Below are 23401 nucleotides of genomic sequence, written 5' to 3' on the forward strand. Positions count from 1 at the left end.
GGGCAAATGACAGAAGAGATATTTGTCTTTGCAAAGTAAGCCTCACAGAATGAAGGGGGAAAATTCACACATCACATTGGTTTATTTAATTAACAATAACTTCTGCTTGCATCACATACCTGTCCTCAAGCTTATTAGTGGGCTCTATCTCATCGATGTCCATGCGGATTTTGTACTTGACATACGGAGGGGGCTGACCGGCATCGGGCAGCAGGTTTTCAAAAACAATGCCAGCCCAGTATTTATCCTCCTTAAGGAGCTCCAAGGCTTTGTTCACCAGATGTCCCTCAGTAGGGGCTGCCTCAAACTTATTCAGGTCCAGACACTGTCAAACAAAATGAGAGGCAATACAAATTCAGGCAAAAAAGAGAAGCCATGTGTTCTGGGAAGAGGTTATTGATTAATTTCATTTTGACAGTTAATTGTATTATGATGAAATGTACTACAATGTCTAGACAAAAAAAAAGAGGAATAAGACAGAATAAGAGGGACAATGATAAAGCACCCAGTGAGTGACTAGCAGGAAGGCAGTGGCATTGATAGAAAAGCTACTCGTTAAGCTTTTGACACTCAAACAGTGTGGAGTGGCGTTCCAGACTGTGCAGAGCTGCCGGGGGGGTATGGGGGTGGAGGTAACATGTTACTACTGCTGTGAGCTTCAGCAGAGACTGAGGTTTACTTGCACTCCCTGTTCCGTATAGCCTCATGTCCATGTTTCATGAGACAGTGCTGGGAAAGTCATCCAGGGAAAGCGGTCACACCCGACAGCCGTCTTCACATTTCAGTTCTGAACTGGTTTGTTATCATGTCTCCCATTGGAGACTTTAGCAATGGATTCTATATCCAGCCACGGAAGAAAACATATCATTGCAGCATTTTTTTAGTTCAGAGTGGACTGATGGGGATCGTGACTGGAATCCACATTGAGAGAAACAGCCCGACGGGAAGCAGCTGTTATCAATGACATTGCAAACACATACAGATTAATTTGGGCAAATTATTACTATTTGTTTAGATTACACAATGCGGCATCGCATAATCGATACATTAAAAGGTCTTTGCAGCTCTTTCCAACGTAGATCCTCGCTGTATCTTAGCCAAATAACAAAAGAAAAAAAAGATGAAGTCAGTGCCATGTGTTGTTGCCCTCATAAGCCTTGACAAACGTCATGACACCAGGAGGGAGAGGGTAAGCAGGTCTACAAACCGCTGGGCATTATGCTAAGTCCAAGATGTCAGATATAGCGGATTTGATTCAGGTTGAGGAACTGTCTGGTCCCCGCTGATAGCTGGTGGCAATCCCGTCTTGGCCTAAAATCTGTAGATTCCCCACAACACATACAGTACATGATGGACATGGTCACACCATGCTTATAGAGGCCATGCACGTGCCACCCAATGATGAGATTAGCACGGACGGATCTCCACGGTGCGATAGACATTACGCTGTCAGCCCCCATTGCCGTGCTAAGGCATATTAGGCAACATACTGCTTATATTCATATTTTTACTTTTTGTGGGTTTTTTTTAATTGACACCCGGCCTAGTTGATCATACTACAGCGTCACACAAAAGTATCAAAAGTAGCTGAAAAGTAACAGACGATATGCACGTGCCTATATGTGAATAATATTAGTTTTTCTTTTTTTGTAAAGACAATATAGACATGAAATGTAACTTTTATTTCATTAAAACATTACCCTTAGCTCACTGCTCAGTGGTTCAATCTATATCTTATCTATGGGGCGACAGTGGCTCAGGCGTAGAGTGACCGAATGGGAACCGCAAGGTTACCAGTTCAAACCTCCCCCAGAATTAGTATCGAAGTGTCCTTGAGCAAGACTCTGAACACCTAATTGCTCCCGATGTGCTGGTTGGTGCCTTGCATGGTTTCCTCCGGCATTGGTGTATGAATGGGTGTGTGAAATGCACAATCTCTGTAAAGCACCTTGGATAAAGGTGCTATATAAATGCACCACTTACCATTTTATTTATGCTCAATTTGCTGTGGCTATAGGTGGGGGGGGCGTGGGTGCGGCAGCTACAGTAAGACTCTGAGGTCACATCAGCCACGTTTGTTTGGTTTTAGATGGTACAGAAAGAGTAGCCTATGTACTTAAGTGACGTCTTTAATTATTTTATATTAAGAAAATGTGTTGACGCATATCCCAATTGCATGTGGTAACAGAATGGGCATTTCGCCAAGCTTTCAGCCCATATGCCGGTCCCCCATTCTCAGGTGTGCTGGAACTTAAGTTCAGCTTGACCAAAAGAGGAAGTTGATGTGCTCATCTAGGAGTGATTCGACTCATCAGGAGTGACAGGTTGACTCATTATTATAGTCGGTCTTCTCTTTATTGACAGATACATTTCCTTAGCTGGCTGGTATGCCTTGGGGGGAGAAAAAAAGACTCATTTGATCGGTTGGTTTTAAGTGCTGATTTGATCAGCCTAATCAAACCCATCTGTCATGGACATTGCAGAATTCCATAACCGTCACTGTGGGGAAGAAACCTTGCATCTCCAAATTGAAAAATAGAAGTAGGTCGGGAGTGGCTTATTGTCGGTACCATTGCCCGTTACAATGCGCTAGACCCCTGGGAGATGGATTGCTGAGGTGGAGCGCCACACCTGGCTACTGTACCATGAGCTCCCAGTACTTCCCGCACGACTTGCTGCACCAAGCCGTGCTACTCAGTGGCTGAGTTGGCGGTGGCCGGGATCGAACTTGTGGTCCAAAGGCGAGAGCTCTACTGACTGAGCTACCCGGACACAAATAATAGCCGATCCACAAACTCAGAACAGTTTGCGTTGTGACGTGTAGGTGAGCTACTTTGGTTTTGAACATACGTTTCTCCACTCGACAGAGACGATATGAAATAAATCCAGGAATTGAATTAAATCACTGTCACTGGGACACACTTGCCTATTGCTCTTGTCAACACAGATCTTCATAACGCTGCAAAAAATGCAATTTGTGCTTCAAGGGCACTACTTTGAACTATGGTTGAGGTATGGAACATCTCCATCTTTCTGCACATTTATGAGGATACAGTACAGTCCTCATCATGGGACCACATAGAAATATAATAAAAAAGCCCATCAGGAAGATGTCCTTTATTCTGGCGTCCATTTTGAGAAATGCAATTTCCATCAGGGCAGAGAAATGAATTGTATTACCTTGGAATTTTACCGGCCATGTCCGTCTAACCCCCAAGGCCCCTAGCTGCCATCTTAGCTGAATGTGTATTAATACTTTGAGGGCGGTGAGCTTATTTTCAACATGTGTGTCGACGTAGGAAGAGAAGGGCAGCGCTGCTAAACCACCTCCGAGATCAATAAATCAATGTCGGCCATCTGTGTGTATGTTCCTACCTGGACATCTGGACTGTTCTGTTCTGTGCCTTCATTATAGATCAAGAGTAATACATGCTGAAAATAGGGTTTCATAATGTTCTTTTTTATGACACGATGACCATCGAAGCACTCACTGTATTACTACACCGCCCTCTGTCCCTCCCTATGTTTGTGACAGCTTGTCAAGACAAGGTCATCAAACATTTATGAATAAAAAAATAAAAAAAAAGGAGCCGAGTGAGATGGAGCGAGAAGGACAAGGGATGAAAAAATATAAATGAGAAGAGCTTGATTTGCTTCATCAATGCTGCATTTATCAGTTATGAAAACATAATAAGACAAGCGTCTTATTGTTTGAGACGACATAATAGAAATAATATGAGGAAGAATGAAAACTGGAATAAAAGGACAAAGGCAGGATAATAAAATAAGATAAAAAATAATAACAAACCCCGAGGAACTTGGAAAGGAGCTCCAGGACTTGTGTGGTGCCGTTGTAGACATCGCGCCAGTCATATGTGGGCATGCCCTCCGGGCGGTCTTCTGGCGGCCCGTTGTACAAGAAGTTGGCCAGACGCTTCGCCGTCCATCCCGTGCCGTTGAGCCGTTGGTCGAGAGCCACAGCAAACAGTGGATTCGCCAGCAACGCCTGACATTTTGGAAACAAAGTATATATATATTATTTTTTTCCATATGAATTGCACGTCATCATACATACTGTTAAATGTTTGTCCATGTTTTGTTTTAGTTTTTAGCTTGTGTTTTTAAATAGGCTCTATGTTTTATGTTGCACTGCCAATAACTGAGGGGAAACGATATTTCATGTTCTTTTGTATGCAAGTACAAAAAAAAATGACAAATAAAGTGATTCCGATTCTGATTCTAAAGGGATTCGTTTGATTCTTGGTTGTTTATTTGTCATTTAGGGGGTGTTTTTTTCCGATTGACGTGCAGGCTGTGACTCCAACAAACTCTCACGGTAAAGTCCTCTGTGTTCAGTTAACCGCTTAAATCTGCAGCATCCGTATTGTGGGGAAAGCTTTCGCAGATCAACAAGCCTGTCGTGACACTTTGTGAGAAAACTGATGAAATTAGTGATTTTCAGATAAATGAAACTACCTAGTAGTTGTCCATGACATCAGAAACACTGGTCTCACTGCTGAAATCTAAAATATCTAAAAAACACATATTACACACATAAAGAACCCCAGGAAAGTGTTCTAATCTTCTAAACATCATTAACATAATTTTTTTTGCAAAAAGGGTGAAGTTTCCCTTTAAACCCTCTAGTCTTAGTGAAACATAAAATGCTTTTTTGCGTCTACACTGCTCAAAAATGTAGCTTGTAGATCTGCAATTTCAGCAAATGTTCCCCGAGGCATATGGATGCTGGGGTTCAAGTGGTTTGGGAGGGCTACAGTCTCCTTCGGTGGTGGCTCTGCCATTCACTTTCATGCAGAATTAATTAGAAGCAATAAGCTAGGTGGCACTGTTGTACTTCAGCCTCTACACACACACCGTCCACAATACAGTACAGCCAGGCATTGCTCAGAGTAGTCGGCTATAGCATATGAACACACACACACACACAGTACTGTACATATGTACATACCGCGACACATGCAGACATGTGTGGCATGTGTGCTGCTCGCACTCTCACACGGAGAGAGTGCGAGGAAAAAAAACATGTAAAAAAAGGAAAAAAAAGTGGCATATGCACATGCACACACGTCTGCATGCAGTGCGCTGCACACACATATTATTCCGTTCCTCCCGTGTGATACAAACATGTACGCGGTGCCTGCCTATATGTTCATCCAGTCAGCTTGGCTCATGCCTCAGGCTGTGATTGCTGTCACCACACTAAGAGCTAATAAAGAGGATATGCTAATATATATGCAAATATAACCTTGCTTTCCCGTTTCCAATCTGTGTGCATGTGTACGTGTACTTGTGTGTGTATGCGTGTGCGCACGCATGCGTGCACGTTTGTGAATGAGTGTCAGGGAAGAAATGGCTCTGTATAGTGGCAATAGATTTTTCAGTCTATACTACTGTATAGACTGTCTGAGAACCTTACGACATGGTTTAGCCCTACTAGGCAAGAGAAATATAGTTTACCACTATTTTAGTTGGCTAAAATAAAATAAAATATTATTAATACAAAAATTGCTGATGTAAAATGTTATGTAAACTGATTTAATTTACTATAGCCTTTGACTTACACGCGTGGGTTGTCATGCTTTGTTTGTCTGTGGGAGGACCACAATGGAGATTGTCTTTTTTCTTATTTTATTTTTTCCAATAATATTGTGTAGTATGATGATGATTTGTGGATTATATGCAAACCAAACAAGCTGAACTAAAATTTAACCTTGGGTCCATTTTCGCCCAATTCTATTTAACATTTAATACGTTTATTTAAAAAATGCACACGGTGACCTGAAACAGTAGTAACCCATTTGCAAGAGCACTGCAATGATTAACACAAATGGAAAGCTCTATCCATCCAGTCACCATTGTACTGAATGCTCCGAATATGTCAGCAGTGCTGGTGGAATAAGTACTCGAGTAAATGTAGTAATACCATACAATTTAAGTAAAAATCTTGTATTGGTCATTTTGTAATAATAATCTAAATCAGCACAGTAACTAGTAACTACATTTTCAAATAATTGAGTAGAAGTATAATAGTATTGAAAGTTTGAAAGTATTTCAAAATTGTACTGAACTTGAGTAAATGTACATTGTTACTTTGCACCACTGGTCTACCTTATCTGCCAAATCTCCAGTGGCATTTGGGCCACAGAGTTATGGATATGTCATTTAACCTTGTTGGTCATGTGTCAAATTATATTATCCAACGTGAGACGCTCTTAAAGGAAAACAATAAAAGTGAGATGTATTCAGTGGCCTTTTAAAATGTGGGGAAATGGTCTGGTCCACGCGGCAAAGAGCCAAAGAAAGCTCAAATCAATCCGCTTTAATATTTGCGGTCATGCAGTATGATACAGCCAGGTGATACAGTAGCACCCGTCCTTAAATTAACATTAATTTTGCTCTGTGGACAGAGCAATCATATTTGATTTTGAACTGGGGACCCCCCACCCTGATAAGCACTTGGAATTGGAATGTAGGAGATGAGGCATTACATTTTGTTAGACTCGATTCCATAGATAATATTGTGAAAAAAGTAGATCTGTGTCTCTGACCATGGGTCTGCATGTGTCTCTTTCTTATATTATTTGACAAGTTGGCCAATGTTTTGAACAGTTTTTATAATATAGTTTGTTGATTAGGCTACTTTTGATGCAGTAATGCAGTCTTTTTCTTCTCTTTTTTCCCCAGGTATAATATAGGTGAAATATTATCCTTATTATGAAGGACAAACCACTTAGACAAGTGAAATTGGCAATTGGCTTCTGCTTCGATCTTTGCACATTTGACACTGCTGCCAAAGGTAATTACAATACCTTCTGCTCTTGCACATTTTGACACTGCTGCTAAATATATCATAACTGTCTTAAAAGGTATATCATACCTACTGTTCAACCTGTATGTTAACTTTCTCTTATCTATATTTTGTATTCATTACATCCAGTAGCATCACATTTACCACAAGTACATCCATCTGGATTATTTTTCATTGCATCAGCATCCCTAATTTTTTACTTTGGACTGTTGCTTGAGGGAAAGAACAGATCTTCAGGAGAAAAATATGAACAACATGGTCATTCAACAAAGTAAATTAGCCCTTGCACCATAGAACCCCACATCCTATAACTGAACTGTGGCGGCGATGGTTGGTTGGTGGTAGTGGAGGGGATGGTAATTGCTCCATCAAGGTAAAATGTGTCTGGGACCTTGAAGGACCTCAGCAGATGACAAACCTCCGGGAGCCACCCGTTTCTGCAGAGACACGCAGAGGGAACTTGCACGGTTGGGAGAAAATGAAGACAAAGGAGGATTGCTGGCCCATTTGTGTAAAGGTTAGGGCTAGGGTAATGAATACTCTGGCTGTAAGGAGCTCCCAACGTCTGCTCCCCTCCAGCTGCCTATAAGCTCATTTAGAGTGACACTGGAGTAATGTCAGTGCCAAAGAAAGACAGGGCGAGGGACGGAAGAGCGAGAAAAGGCCGGGAGGGGCTAGGGAGGGAGGGAGAGAGAGAGAGAGAGAGAGAGAGAGAGAGAGAGAGGGTGGCAAGGTATCTGTGTACTCTCTTTTCCCAGATAATCCCTTCTGCCAGGATGAAAATTATCCTGCACTTATCCATAATTACTTTCCCTCCTCTGTGTCCACATCCCACAGACGGTGCAGTCTGTTGATACAGTGCATGAGATGTGTATATTCTTACCTGCACACTTTAACTGCAAATGATATACGAAGCTAAAGTATAATGGGAATATTATGGGCTGCTTTTAAAATGTAAAAGGAGATTTGGAGACTAGTTGAATACATGGACATTTTTATACCAGAAATAAAATAAATACATGAACAAACCTCTCTTGATTTGATAGACGACACAATCTGTTGACATGCAAGCTTAAAATGTGATGCGGATTGTTGTAGAATTACTTGTTTACAATGAACTGTTTTAAATATGTGTTGTCATGTTTTATTTTGCTTTTTAATACCAACTCCGTGAAATAATTTCTCTCTTTGGACATGAATTATATTGTGAAAAGCTGGTACTTAAAACACATAAAAACTAAAAAAAATTGGTACTCATCTGGCAGAGAGTTCTAATGTTTTAATTTCACCTTACCCGTAGTGAATTGATTTGGCCACCGTTTTCAAAGTACTCCCAAACTCTCGGCCCAAGCTCATCCCAAGAGTCAGCAAGATCTCTCAGCATAGCTAAGGCGTTGAAGGTGCTATTTGCCTGAAACAAGAAAACAAAACCATAGTGTGATTAGCAGTAGTTCATCTCACTTTTCATCCATTGAAAACATGCCCACTGGGACATCCCATTTCCTTTCGACCCTAAGTGAACTTGAAAGTGCACCACTGTGCAGGCCTACTTTACCTACGTATTTCCCAGAATACAGGTGCGGATGACGGGTGCATCCACACCCGTCACCCTCCCTACAGTGACAAATGTAAATAGGGTTATTTAAACCTGCACATGCTCGTGTGAAGAGGGCCCTCCACGCGCCAAGACAGATAAACTTGCTGTGAACTCATCAGATTTCGCACTCACTCATTATCCCCAGATTCCCCACTCAATGTTCCCCACACAGAATCCCTGATGCCTGAATGTTGTTTGTTTTGGTTATGCACATATACAAAATGAGATTGATATCTTGGAGAAATGTCATGAGAAATGCATTGCATTCTCAATCTCCCCTGAATGAGATCGCTCGCTGACTTTCTTTTAGCTGCATTCCTTCTTCCTTCTGCCTTCTGTGTGTGTGTGTGTGTGTGTGTGTGTGAGTGCGCTGTGTGTGTGTGTGTGTGTGTGTGTGTGTGTGTGTGTGTGTGTGTGTGTGTGTGTGTGTGTGTGTGTGTGTGTGTGTGTGTGTGTGTGTGTGTGTTTCTGAATAGTTGGTGTGTTTGTGAGTGCTGGTGCGCATTCTTTAAACATGCATGCCTGCATCATGATTGTGCATTAATTTGTATACATCTGCCTAAAATAGGTGTGCGTGCGTGCGTGTGCTTGCGAGTATGTGTACCTCTTTGACAATGAGACGAGCAGCGGGGTTGTCCGGTGTGTAGAGGACCTTCCCTTGCAGTAAAGGCCTGAAGGTGCTCCAAATATAACGCAAACCAGGTGTGCCCTCTAGGGTTTCAATCAGTGTCTGACAAAATACACCTGTGGAGAGGAGAGAGAGCGCAAGAGAGAGAGAGAGAGAGAGAGAGAGGGAGGACACAAGGGAAGAGATGAGGTAAGAAGGTCTTCAACAAATGTTATTTTCAAGGAAAGGGCAGACTAATAAGTCCCATTGCATTTATTCTTTGTTTAGACAAACAGAAAGCAGTGCAAATTAGACACAACACAGGAGATGGCCACTGGCAGGAAACAAACATACATGTCAGCCTCAAAGCAGACGTCTAAATCACTTATCACTAGTATATTGTACGAGCACAGAGAATATGTTAGATCAACAATATTCAAAGACACCTACCAGGTGCGGTACCAACTGTATCATGCATCGTATAATGCGTATATACAATAATAAAATAAAAACAAGTTAATCGACTCATGTATTGACACTGATGTTAAATAGCCCTATATATCACATTTGACATACTTCATGAGTAAAACTAATGACAAAATCAATAACACAACTGCATCAATACAGGCAATGGATTGATTAGCTACAGTGAAATGTTATACAAGTTACATGACAACTGCTGATCACGTGGCGCGCCGATTTAATAAACAGTCGGCCGCACGCCTAATGGTAATGTTAATGCAAATGGAATAGTTTTCGTGAGAGAGGATGCAGGACATAGAGCAGGAGAGGTAAAAAGAAGAAAGAAAAAGGACAGTTAAAATAATCAAAGATATATAAACTCAGCACAAAAGGTTTGGAAACTTAACTTTGGTCGGTTATTTCTCCCCTTTAATAATACCAAATGAAATTGTATTTCATATCGTTTTTATCGTTGATTAGTCACCTTTACAACGATGTATAGCATGTAAGGATCGGACATTCCTGGAATGAGCAAAACCGCTAAATGTGTGTGTAAAATGGCAAATGGTTGGTATTCACCCTTGCTTTGAGTATAGCTTAGTGGATTGGATAATTGCACTCTACCAGAGTAATAAGGAAAAAAACATCACACATTGGCCATTTTTACACTTAATTAATTTTACACTGAGTGTTGAACTCAGTAGCATCTGGAAGATCCATAGCCACAACATCTTGGTATGGTATGGGGCAGTATCTCTCTCAAGACAGAACTCGTCATGATTGAAGGCAATCTCAATGCAGTGAGATATCGGGATGAGATTATGGAGCCAGCGGCGATCCCATATCTTCAGAATCTGGGACCTAACACCATCCTCCAGGATGACAACACTCGCCCCCACAGAGCCTGGATCTTCACTCCAGAATTTGGGAGTGGGGAAGAGAAGTGCTAACCACATGTTCACAGGTACATATAATCCACCTTAGTATTAAAAAAGTCTAATGAATATAGGCTTCTAACTTACCATAGTAGCCTATATTGATTTGTATTTCCCCAATCATACAGTAGTAAGTTAGTAAGTAATCATACAGTAGGCCTACTCAATATTACTTACAGTAAAGTCATGTATGTATGTATGTATGTATGTATGTATGCATGTATGCATGTATGCATGTATGCATGTATGCATGTATGTATGTGTATGTATGTATTTTAAAAGGGGGGCTTTTTAGTAAAATCCAAGCCTACAACACCTTCTGATATTTGAAAACCAAAATTGGGTTACCAGTGAATAGCAACCTGCCTATTCACTGGGGACTATGCAAGGCAGAGGCGTCCACCCCCCTGAGTCCAAGTTAGACTAGACTGCATAGCACTACTACCAGTGTTTTACCAGATTGAGAGGGTTGAACAGTATATTGCATATTGCTGGTTGAGGAGTGCAAGAATGAGAACCTGAACCATTTCCAATTTGTGTGCTGTCAATGTGTTACTGTGTTGGTCGAGCTGACCATTATGTTGGCTCTCGAGACAGTAATTGGTCATCTTGTGGCCAATTTGGCTAACAGTCTGCTGTAGTGCATAGTCCATGACATATCCCAGCATGTCACAACATATCTGTTCCCAAGCATCATTCATCTTCTGTTAGCTGAATACTTTTATAATGAATGGCATTTTTATAGCACTTTTCCAAGCACTTTACAATGGGAGGTGAAGCGGCAAACAGTTGTCGCCAGCGTCCTCAAGTCCCACATCCACACACCAATGGTGGCAAGCTCACACCGACCGACTCATTGGAGGCAGTGTCTTGCACAAGGACACTTCGACATGTAGACAGGAGGAGCCGAGATTCGAACCGTGGACCCACGGGTCATTGGACGACCTGCTCTACCTCCTGAGCCACAGCAAGTTCAGTAGGCTGATCTGCCTTCTCAGTTGTATGGCTGTTCATCAGACCAACAACAATCTTTACTATTAGTACTTAGTTCTATTGCTGGAACTTAGAGTATCAATTTAAATGGGATGCATGCCAAACAGTGTTGATTTTGACAGCAAATTTTGATTTAGCTTTAGTCATAGTCTTTTTAATACAATTTTGCTCAGTTTGAATCATATTTTAATCATCTGAAATGTTTTAGTTTAGAACTAAATCAACAGTTGATTTTGTCGACAAAACATTATATGCCTTATTTTACACTGCTGAAAATATCCAATCTACAATCTTTTTCAGAGCTGCTATTTTCAGACCACAACATAAAATGGCTTGTCTACTCATCCCTGCCTAACATTTTAGTCTAGTTTTTAGTCTAGTTTTTATTTGTTGATGAAATTTCCAATATATTTAGTCTTAGTTTTAGTCATCATTACGGAGCCCCTGAATGGCCATGCATTCACAATATATTTTATCTTGTCCGTACAATATAATATCTCGTACGTACAAGATAATATATTGTACGGACGAGATAATACTTGCACGGATGAAATAAAATATTTTGAATGCATGGTACATCATAGCTTAGTTTTTATTTATTTTTAATTCGTGGAACTGGGAGGAGACCCTGGGGCAGACCAAGGCGCAGTTGGAGGAATCACATCGACTCACTGGCCTTGGAACGCCTCGGGATCCCCCAGGAGGAAGTTACTAATGTTGCTCTGGAGAGGGAAATCTGGAGCTCTCTGGTGGAGCTGTTGCCCCCGCGACCTGACTACTGATAAGCGGTTGAAGATGGATGGATGTATCGATATTAGGAAAAAAGTAGTTTAACATTTTTCGTCATAGTTTTAGTCGACAACATCAACACTGATGCCAAAATATATGACACATGACAAAAGTTGTAACTACTAAAAGTCAGGAAGCTATTGTTTATCACACTGAAAGGAAATAAACAATTAATGACACTCATTTTGAGTCCTGTTCCATCTTCATCCATGCTTGAAAGGCCCATCTACCCTAGACAATTTTCCAGAGAGAGAGAACGAGAGTTGTCAGGTGTGCTGAAACCTCCTGAAAAACGATGTGTCTCTCATGCACACACAATGTTACAGATGATTAAGTTCTAGTGCACCATCCATAGGAGAGTGGTAAAACAGAAACCAAAAGACCTCCTGCTTTCATTTGTATGTTACATTTGACCAAATTTCCATAGAAATGTGGTCAATTTGCGTGAAACTGTGGGCATAACATAAGTAACTTCCTATATTGACCATCCTGTTAATTACCCGTTTCCCTGGCATGACTTTAAAAACTCCCGGTTCTTCCTCCCGTGTGCATCTGTGTTTATTCATACTAGTTGTTTAAAGGCAGTAGTGCTGTCTTGAAAGGTTACACACAGGCCTAAGATCTAATTAGCACCATCCGCGTGTACTACCAGCATGCATTACAAGTTACTACAATACTATAGCCTACTGATACACTAACGATGATAGTGTGATAGTAGAGTCATTTCAACTATTTTATTAACTTTATATTTGGCCTATATTGCTTTACCTTATTAATGCTTCATTTTATTACATTGTTATCTTTGGATAACTTTCCTCCCAGATTAAAATATTTGAACTGAATTTGGTTGACTGATGGTTTGGGTTGATAGGTTTAGGTTGTTTCACTCCACCCCTGATACTAGCTGTCCCGGATTCTTCATGGATTGACTGGTTTTAGTCAAGTGCTACAATATTTAGGTTGCACACACGCAAGACAACACCAACAGTGAAAGGGTTGAACAAAATAATAGAAAATTAGAGATGTGAATCTCTAATCTACAAGACAGTGAAGATGACATATTAAGGTGGATTGACGAGACAAAATGCATTGCATTGTGATACTGTCGTGGTATTTTGACAACATATGTATATTTTATAACTCATCGTAGTGGGATCAGAGTAGTGGAGAATCTATATTTCACACCAGGCACTGCCACAGTCAGGTAATTGCTCCGAGCCTCAAGTCAGCCCCTCATCTTACCTGGCGAATTTAATCAATTTGAGTTGTCCCCTGGAGAGACGCTCAACACAGCACAACAGTGAGGCAGGGCTGTGAATACGCACACGCACGCACGCACACACTGCTACACACACCTATTCCAAGCAGATGGATACGAATGAATGCATAATCATGCAGACCCATGTCAAAGCATGCACACCAGCACTCACAAACACACACTGTCATTTACATGCTCAGAAATACACGCACATGCACACACACACTTCAATCAATGCATTGGATTGCACATGCTTCCTATCACTATTGAACTAGCCTTGGGGGCCGCAGCCGTTTTGTTACTACTGAACCAACTAAAATATGTTTACTTGGAATAAACATGTCATTTTCATGAGACAGACAAGATTCTGTGTGATATCAAAATGGGAGAATGACTTAGAAATGTACAGTAAGAGTAGTACTGTATGTACAAGCAGAGTTGGGTGTAACTACACTACTTGTAGTAAGGGCTCGACGCTTAGCATTTTTCCAAGTAGCACGTGTGCGCCTAAGTTGAAAAATCTAGTAGCACACAAATTATTTTAGGAGCACGATGAAAAGTTATCAAATAATGTGTTTTTGAGGGGTGCTAGCCCCTCCTATATACAGCTTTAGTCCCCACACGTCTCAATATTTTCCATTGACAATGAACGGAGAAATTAGGTCAAAATTCCAATAATTATGACGTAAATTAAACCATGATGTATGATGATAAGAGTGCCCCTCACTTCACACAGGTGTGATGTTTCTTTAATAAAGTGATATGAGGTAGGGGCAGGCAATATGACAAAATATTATATCACAATATATTTTCAGAAATGATCACAATATTGATATTTATCTGGATATCATATTTTTTTTATATAATCTATATAATCAATTTGTTTTTATACTGATAGACTATTAGTTTGGTATGCAGAATTGCAGATAGATAGATAGTCAATTCATTTTATGAATGGATGGACAGACAGACTATCCGTTTTTATCTTGCTGTTCCATCATGTGAGTGTGACATTTAGACAGTGCAGAGGCTACTCAATGGTGAATTAGTATTGTAACATTCTCCTTGGCTCTGACTGCTTCAGTTCAGACAGAACATCGGACATATAGGCTACACCTCGGCGTGGTGGAAGGAGGTGGTGGGGGGGATCTTTGCCTTTTTTACGTTGCTCGTTATGCAGGCCAGTGAGGCCACTGACTAGCTCTGGTCCATAGCTCTAGCTCGAGTTATGGACCTGAGCTAGCCACTGACTAATAATATATCCAGGCAGGTCGGTCATTCGTATTGCGCTGCACACACGCTTTTAGCGAGGTGCTAAGCAAGGGTTGTTTTGGTATACCAATCAATCAGTCTACTCCATGTGCGTGTGCACGTGCACTCTTTACGTGCGCGGCTGCACGCTGTTTCACCCACGTTTGGTTAAAAGTTATATCAAGTGATGTTTTAACATTACAAACTTTCTAAATAACTTTAGTATTCAACGTGTCGGGGTCCTAGCAACTCCTTCTGTCTTCTGTGCTACCCTGCTGCGTTCGCTCCGCTGCTCAGTGCTGACGGGGAAGAGAACTGAGCAGGGGCGGGGCGGTGGGAGCAAATGAACGCCACATTGAGCCTCGACACGTTGTTAGCTTGTAGCTCTGCTCTTTTTGGCGAACGACACCGCCGTTCAGAAATATAGATTTAGGTATAGAACCGCGACTATAGAATGTGCACTTGCTGTAGACAGAGACTTCTCTTTATCACGATTGAATGGTCAAATCCTGTAGTCGCACCTGTGCGACAAATCTAATTTTACAACTCGCACGGTGATATTTTTTGTCGCAAATGCGAGTACCTAGTCGCACTGTCGAGCCCTGCTTGTAGTACAGTAACTACACTACTTGTAGTGTAGTTACTACACTACTTGTAGTGTAGTTACTGTAACTATACTACTTTGGTTGGTAACGAGTAATATAATGACGCTACTCCTCCAAATTGAGTAATCCCATTACAATTAAGGTCCCTGCACACTGGACGCGTTTTCGGATTTTTAGCAGCGTTTTCCCATCGGTTTTCCGAAAAACGCGTCCAGTGTGCAAGCACCTTTACTGGTCGATTTAGTTACTAGTTACTTAGTTACGTCCTGCTGCTGCTTTCAGCAGTGTTGCGTTGAAGAATGCCGCAGGCACACTTTTTGTTACTGTCGTAACAACATGTCGTGAATCCCATACACAACAAGCAGGAGCAGACTGTAAATACACATCACTCCAGTCACCAGCTGATCTAGGGGTGCGTTCGAAAATACATTGGCCATTGTGGCCACTGGCCAATCCAACCGCAATATGTGAGTGCGCTCTGTGTGGACATTTTCGAACGCGCCCTAGTGTAGCTAGTAGCGATGCCCCCGCCATGAGGGGAGTTTGTTTGTTTTATTCCTTCACTTGTTCAACAACCTGGTATTAAGAACATAAAGAAAGATCTTGTGTATGTCCTCCTTATTAGGATTATAAACAGGTCCTGGGCCTGGTGAGAGCGCAAACGCCGAAGGATTCATATATAGCCCCGACGAAATAAAGCGTTGGGGCAAATTATTAAACCGTCGGGACGAATTAATATTTAAACAGCGACCTATTGAATAATAAGCCACGACGGAAGATAATACGCTGGGACCTACATCTCCGCCCCTTAAGGATTTTGCTATCTCTCACAAAACCACTACACCCACATTAAGTGACAAATCAGACAAGAGTATTAAACTTCAGCTAACCTTCACAAGCAAGTTAATTTACTGTAGCTACAGAAGCACTCAAAGAATCACGACATGCCTTTTGAATAAAACAGCCAGCTTTGAGATAATAAGTGAGAAAACAAGAATTTATGTGCAGAATTGTGGGCAATTTGTTTGAGGGATAGCCAGTTTAGTAAGAGAAATCTATGAAAATCTGGGAACTAAATCGTTACCAAGAAATTTCTTCACCAATGTATTTCTAAATGTGTCTAATAACATGTATTAAAAGTTTGAAATTCAACTCCTGTGGGAAATTGAGTTATTAGCATAATATGTGACCATACCCATAACATCCTATATAAGGCCAAAAAGTCAAAATTTCATCATTCTTTAAGTAACATGTGACATATGAAACTAGGGGTTTTTCATGATTCTGAATCCATTCCAAGCATTAGTTTTGCACAAAAAACACTCCTTGGGCTACATTAGGCCATATCCACTTGACCAAATGTGCTGACCTCATCACGTTTGTGATGACGGCTATGGCCGTTTTCCTCCCAAGGAGTGTTTTTTGTGCAAAATTAATGCTTGGAATGGATTCAGAATCATGAAAACCCCCTAGTTTCATATGTCACATGCTACTTAAAGAATGATGAAATTTGGACTTTTTTTTCTTTATATAGGATGTTATGTTTATGTTTATATATTTGATATGGACATAACAATCACATTGCTCATTGCACAATTGTACAACTTGTAGATGCATCGTTTACAGTGTGTTAGCACGAGTGCTAGTTTTCACCACTTGTCCATAGGAGACTTTATGGGTATGGTCACATATTATGCTAATAACTCAATTTCCCACAGGAGTTGAATTTCAAACTTTTAGTACATGTTATTAGACACCTTTAGAAACACATTGGTGAAGAAATTTCTTGTTAACGATTTAGTTCCCAGATTGGTCAAATACCTGATAAAATGCCCTTACTAGTTACAGTATGCATAATGTGAATTGCTGGATTTTTATCTCCGCCAGTCGGGAACGGATGGGAAGCAGGGATTATGTTTTCGCCCCTGTCCATCCGTGTCTGTGACCAAACCCCTGCGGTCTCAGAGGCTAGTGACCAGCTAATCTAAGTTTTAAAATCATCAAAGTTCCTGGAGGGACACCTACACATTTATTGATAGATGTTGAAACTATTTGGGAATGTGGCGACTGGAAGGCAGCGGTATTCTTAAGCCATAAATTACAAGTAAGACGCGCAAACGCGGGAAGCGAACGCAGCTCGTAAATTGCAATAACAACAATTAGAATAAATTACGTACTTTTTTTTTCTTTTTGGTTAGTAATTTTTTTAAGTTTTCTACTGTGTGTGTGTGTGTGGTTGTGTGTGTGTGTGTGTGTGTGTGTGTGTGTGTGTGTGTGTGTGTGTGTGTGTGTGTGTGTGTGTGTGTGTGTGTGTGTGTGTGTGTGTGTGTGTGTGCTACAGCTGCGCCCTCTGGTGGCGGGCGGGTGGTGTCACAGCGGGACAGACACAGACAGACACACACACACACACAGACAGACATGATCTGCAGGGTCTCATAGTTAGTGTCGTGTAATTTCATGAACCAAAAGGACTTTGTCACTAGAATGTCTCATTTAAGAGACAGGGAGCATTTACAATTCACACCTGGAGACAAAGGGTCATTGTTTCTAACTCCTTTGAAGCCCTCTTCCCTGGAGGGGAGAGGTTTTAGAAATTACCACAGAACCATTGGTTACCATTTGGTACTTGTAAACTCCACAGGTTAAAACTCAATGATTTTATAACAATCTGTTACTATAGAAAGATGAGACTCTAACTATTTATAGTGAGTTTAACTTGTCCCCTTTAAAAGGTATGATAAAAACATAGGGTTTCGCGTCACCGTGTTGGTTTTTACTCTTAAAAGAAAGTGTTCAGTTTTATTTTATAGTTCCGTTAAACATTTCTTAACTACAAGTGTTTCCATTTTCATATACTCATATACATACTTAAGGTATGATTAGCCATGTTTATAAGTTGTTCACAGTTTCATCTAAAGACCGGTTATGTTTTAACTACAATTTGTCATTGTATCTTTAAAGTAGTAATCTGTTGTTCTAATGCAAGGTTAGAAGTTACTCATGTCTAGTGTCTCTGCCAGAGAGGCCCGCCTCTGTAAACATGAATAAGCTAGTAGTCCAGATTCCATTGGTCAAAAGAGTCAGGAAGTGCTTCAGCTACTGGAGAGGAGGGATCAGATCTGAAGTATTCCAAGTATATAACACTGTATTTCTTGTGAACGAGGCTGTTCGAACGAGTCTACATTTGGCTCCCCTAGGCTGGTTGGAACAGACAATTGGCGTGTACCTTTTTGAGACATGCTTGCTTTGTAGCGAATTGAATCTCTTTGTGTTTTACCAAATAAACGCTGAGATTTGGAGAAGCCTTTGTCCTGCCTTTCCGTCTTCATTCCTCATGCTGACGACACACATCGGTGAAAGTATACCACATTAGTGCTCAGTGCGTTCGCAATAAACAAACCAGACAATACTGCAGACTGCTCACTCTGCGCCGTTGTTGCACTCAAACAAAAGGAAATTGGTGCAGCACCAAATCAAGCCAATAGCCACACAGCTAGTATTTGCTTCAATTGTGTTTTCCTCAAAGACCAACCGATTTATGTGTACACAGCTAGAGGGGGGTGCACTCAAAAGCCTGAAACACTTTCTGTTCAAACACAACAAAATAAGGGAATTAGAATCTTCCCAAACTGAGCAAGCATCGGTGTTGCATTCAGCAAAGTCCCAAGGAAATATCACTGTCATCCTTTTCACCGTGTTTTTCTCAAAAGCTTCATAAATATGGTGGCGTGGTGTTGTTGTTTTTCTCCCATGCTGAGGTATGGAATCAATCGGAAACACCTCCTATTCATTTTATTTTGTGTTTGGCCAATTTAAAAAGGTCACTAGCTAAAATGACTGTTCACCGTCTTCCATGTAAGTAACTGTTCTAATCCTGTCTATTTGTTATAATGGCACCTTAGAAGTCCTCCAATTCCATGAAGCATTAATTGGGAAAGGTCAGAATATTGATCCTTTTACAAACACTGAGATGGCAATTCTTTATTACCATTTCACTATTCCTTTGAGTGTGCTTACACTAACAGTGCCAACAGTAACAAATGAGATATAATTTGCCTATTATATGGACACTCCAGATTAATGGAACTTCACCTGACTATCACAACTATTATTGAATAGAAAGCAATAAACATGATTTGAACATGATTTGAACATAATTGACATCAAAGTTGGACTTACTGAAATGTAATATATAATCTGCTTGGGAGGCACTAAAGCCAAAGAAGTTGGCGTAATGAAACTGCCTGAGTTAACCGAGTATGCATTATGTTAACTCAGTCAGACCAAGTGCATATGACAGTCAGACAAAGTGCATATGCATGACGGACTCTATTTTAACTTTGTCATAATGATATGATTGCGAACGCAGTGAGCCACTTACTATGACAGCAAGGGCTGAATGTCTGTGTGTGTGTGTGTGTGTCACGCTGTTACACCACCGGCCCGCCACCAGAGGGCGGAGCTGTAGCACACACACACACACACACACACAGGGCGCAGCTGTAGCACACACACACACACACACACACACAAACACACACAACCACACACACACGAGCTGCGTTCGCTTCCCGCGTTTGCGCGTCTTACTTGTATATGATATAGTACTTTATTGTCAGTTCACACTGAAATTTGTCTTGCGACACAGCAGCCAGCACAAGACAATTGACATACATAAAGATACGAAGACATGAGCAATATCAACCGCTTAAATTACCCTGTGGCTACTACAACTCCTGATTAAGCCTCAAGGTCGACTTGTGGACAAAGGACCTCTTTTGTCTGACCTTATTGTATGCTGGTACACCACATCTCCTTCCTGAAGGTAGCAACCTATATTCTCCATACAACACATGCTTAGGTGATATCCCTTGCTAACCTTAGGATGCTGTTATCATACGTGGATGTATAAAGTTTCTGAAGTTGTTGTCCAACAATCTTTGAACAAATGTTCAGTTGTTGCAGCAGTTGTGACTTTAGGGCTGCAGACAAACATCCATACCAGGTTGTACTACAGTACTGAAGAAAACTCATAATAACAGAAGTGGAAAAAAATATAAGAATCCGTCTACTAGCACTGAAGAATCTTAGACGGCGAAGGAATCAATCTTACCTACCTGTCTTGTGCTTCATTCTTACTGTTTTTGCTGCCAAGTTCCCGACAGGGATCAATATAAATAGGTCTATCTTATCTTATAAGATAAACATGATCTTATCTTACAACATTTTCACTATGCATATTCAAAATCATGTACCCTGTCTCCGAGTTCCAGGGCGATGTTATGCTAATCGTCACTATATTGGGTACCTCTAGTTCAGCGGAACCAGCAGCAATTACAAAAAATAAAAGTGACAGGAAGAGGCTGTATGAACATGCATGCATAAAGTCAAGGCTATTAAGGCCACCTACTGGAATTGGCAGTCCTGATGTCAGACACTGAGTTGTTGCTGGCCATCTGTCTGGAGGCTGGAAAGCTCAGGGTCAGATTGGTGGAGTTAAGGTCAGACTCCTTCCCACACAGCAGCATATTGATGCTACCAACCATGTCCTGACGGAAATCCAACGAACCGGCAGCCTCGAACAGCATGGAGTCCTGCAACTTGGCCATCTGGTCAGGTGCAAAAGCATGTAAACAATACCATGTGTTTGAAATGAAAAACAGGAGAATAATCGTGTGCAAGCTGCAGCTACACAAGAAGAGAGTGGAGGTGTGACACCACTCACTCAGTGGTCTACTGGACTACATTCATCATTATACAAAGGAAAAACAGCATACATTATAGTGTGTGACAGAGGGTGACAGAGGTGAACTGCTGATATAGAATAAGCTAAGATTTTGTTGTGGTTATAATAAATCACATGCTAGTGCCACTAACCTCTTCAATCACTGGTGCTGCATCTCTGGTGGTTTTCTGCACTAGTTGAATTGTGTCTGCCGAGTTCAGGTCCAAAGCCGACACCGGTAGCTACAGCGGAGTATGCTAAGTGTTAGTTTCACAGAACAGATTCCACAACATTAAAACAAAATGAAGATGCTAAAATGAATGCTGCCGTTTGGCATAATCGTTCTGTTTTTTCTCATACCAGGAGCTGAAAATAAACTATTTATCCAATGATATTCTGAAGCAAACACAAAGAGGCATTCAAGTGCATGCAAGATTCACGTCAATGGTTAAAGGTAACAATTGCATGCCCTTTCAACAGCAGCCATCATTTCCATGTGTCAATTGTATGTCTGCTATACAGGTCTGTCTTGACCTTCAAAACATGGGCTTGGGGTTTAATAATTATACTAAATACTGTAACGGAGCATTTAAGATGTCAAGCGGATCGACCAGTAGCTATCCAGGGCTACTGACTGAGCACATTCATTTTGGTAAAATTGTACACTTGACAGCAATGTGCATGCTGAGTGAAACACTACAATGAGGCTGATTGAAATAGCACATGTTTCTCTCTTTGGCAATCAAACAGCTTGAAATCACTGCTATTTAGTTTTGATTGATTAATTGTATACTTTATGAACTTGCAAAAATGGCAGTGGCACAGATTTATACAGGAGAATGTCTAAAAACCCAGGGCTTGTTTCCATTGAGGTCCTGTGTATTCAAGTCATGGTGTTGATGGGCAGAAAATGCCAGTGCTCCAACTGTAACACATCAGAATGTGGATAAGTGGACCCCACGGCACAAGACAATCTCGCAAACCTCATTTGTTCAACTCAAAAGTATTCCACTGTACTTATTTGTTGTATTATTGAGAGTCTCAGGCCTCAGACGTGTTTATTTATTTATTTCTATAAATCAGGCGAGCTGATTGGAAAATGATTGAATGCAAATTGCATAATAATTGAATTGTGAGCAGCACAAGGATTTCACTGCCCTTCTGGTACGGTACCTGAAAGATAACTGATCCATTTGCATTTCAACTAAATCCAACTGAAAATAAAACCTATTCTTGGCCTAATACCCAATTAGCTTGATATGCAAGTAATGGCATTATGTGTGTGTGTGTGTGTGTGTGTGTGTGTGTGTGTGTGTGTGTGTGTGTGTCGATACTGTATCGGTAAACTATCGGATCGGCCCTTATTTGCTCGAGTCTCTTGCGGATGACAGAACTTCTCACCCTATCTCGAGTGAGAAATTTAAAAAATCCTACAGTAATAGCAGATCTACAAGCTCACAACCTAGAACATCGCTATGTGCTGTCAGCTTGTAGCTCAGCTATGTTTGTATGGTTATGTATATTATTTATAACTGCACAGTGGTGTACATATTTATACTGTATATATTTATAATCAATTAGATTGATTGCACCCCTAAACTCATCCTCTTCCAGTCAGTCTCCTCAGTGACAGTGATAAATTCAACCTTTTTTCCCTTTATGTTGTTCTTATCACCTTTATTCATGAACTCCAGGCGTTAAGTGTGAGAGCCTGATGTTCTTCTCCTGCTTTTGCTTCAGGCGCCGAAGAGGTTTTTCACCATATCTTTCTTTGTCAATGACTAAAAAATGCCTTGGGGGCTTAAATCGTTCAAATGCTCTCCTACAAACTTCCTACCTTATCTCTTATTCATTGGGTTTGCTGTCCCATACATTTTCTCTCAAAGATAAACTCAGCAGGAAAAGCACAGGCTTTCATCATCATGAAGGCAATGCTGTGTTTCTGTCCAACTAGGAAAAACATCAATATTAATAAACAAATAATTTCCCCCTGACCACATGCGCATCAGTCACTGGAGACCCAGAGTACTGCTGAAGAAAAATATTTCCAGTGGAGAGAGAAGACAGCTCAAGGTTAGCTATACAATTTATTTAATACAAAATTCTTTGCATCTCTCGTCAGAAATATGAGACTGAAATACAGAATATTATACTGACAAAAAGTAATAGGCATGGTACTGTGTATCACTAATGTAGATGAAGGGTAGGCAATTAAGTTCTCCCAGTCAGAAAAGGCTTAGTTTAACACTATGTGCCCTTCTCTGTTTGGAAAATGCTTAAGCATAATTTTCACATAAGCCTATCTATCCTTTCAACACAATACTGTATAGACTTCAATATCTTACTCAGC

General features: G+C 40.8%; 1 protein-coding gene across 1 annotated transcript in view; it reads right to left on the minus strand.

The window, feature by feature from the left end:
• Positions 1 to 23401, minus strand: part of LOC310876028 (phospholipid-transporting ATPase ABCA1) — a gene marked incomplete at both ends in the record, with an annotated part of 190057 nt that overhangs the window by 151980 nt on the left and 14676 nt on the right. The window contains 6 exons of the mRNA XM_083789475.1: positions 120 to 325; positions 3809 to 4006; positions 8124 to 8240; positions 9031 to 9170; positions 20737 to 20935; positions 21204 to 21293. Of these exons, the coding sequence (XP_083645601.1) occupies positions 120 to 325; positions 3809 to 4006; positions 8124 to 8240; positions 9031 to 9170; positions 20737 to 20935; positions 21204 to 21293 (950 nt within the window). The remainder of the gene's footprint in view (positions 1 to 119; positions 326 to 3808; positions 4007 to 8123; positions 8241 to 9030; positions 9171 to 20736; positions 20936 to 21203; positions 21294 to 23401) is intronic.

Source organism: Protomyctophum parallelum (genome assembly GCF_964188405.1).
Source record: "Protomyctophum parallelum genome assembly, chromosome: 18".
NCBI classification, from domain to species: domain Eukaryota; kingdom Metazoa; phylum Chordata; class Actinopteri; order Myctophiformes; family Myctophidae; genus Protomyctophum; species Protomyctophum parallelum.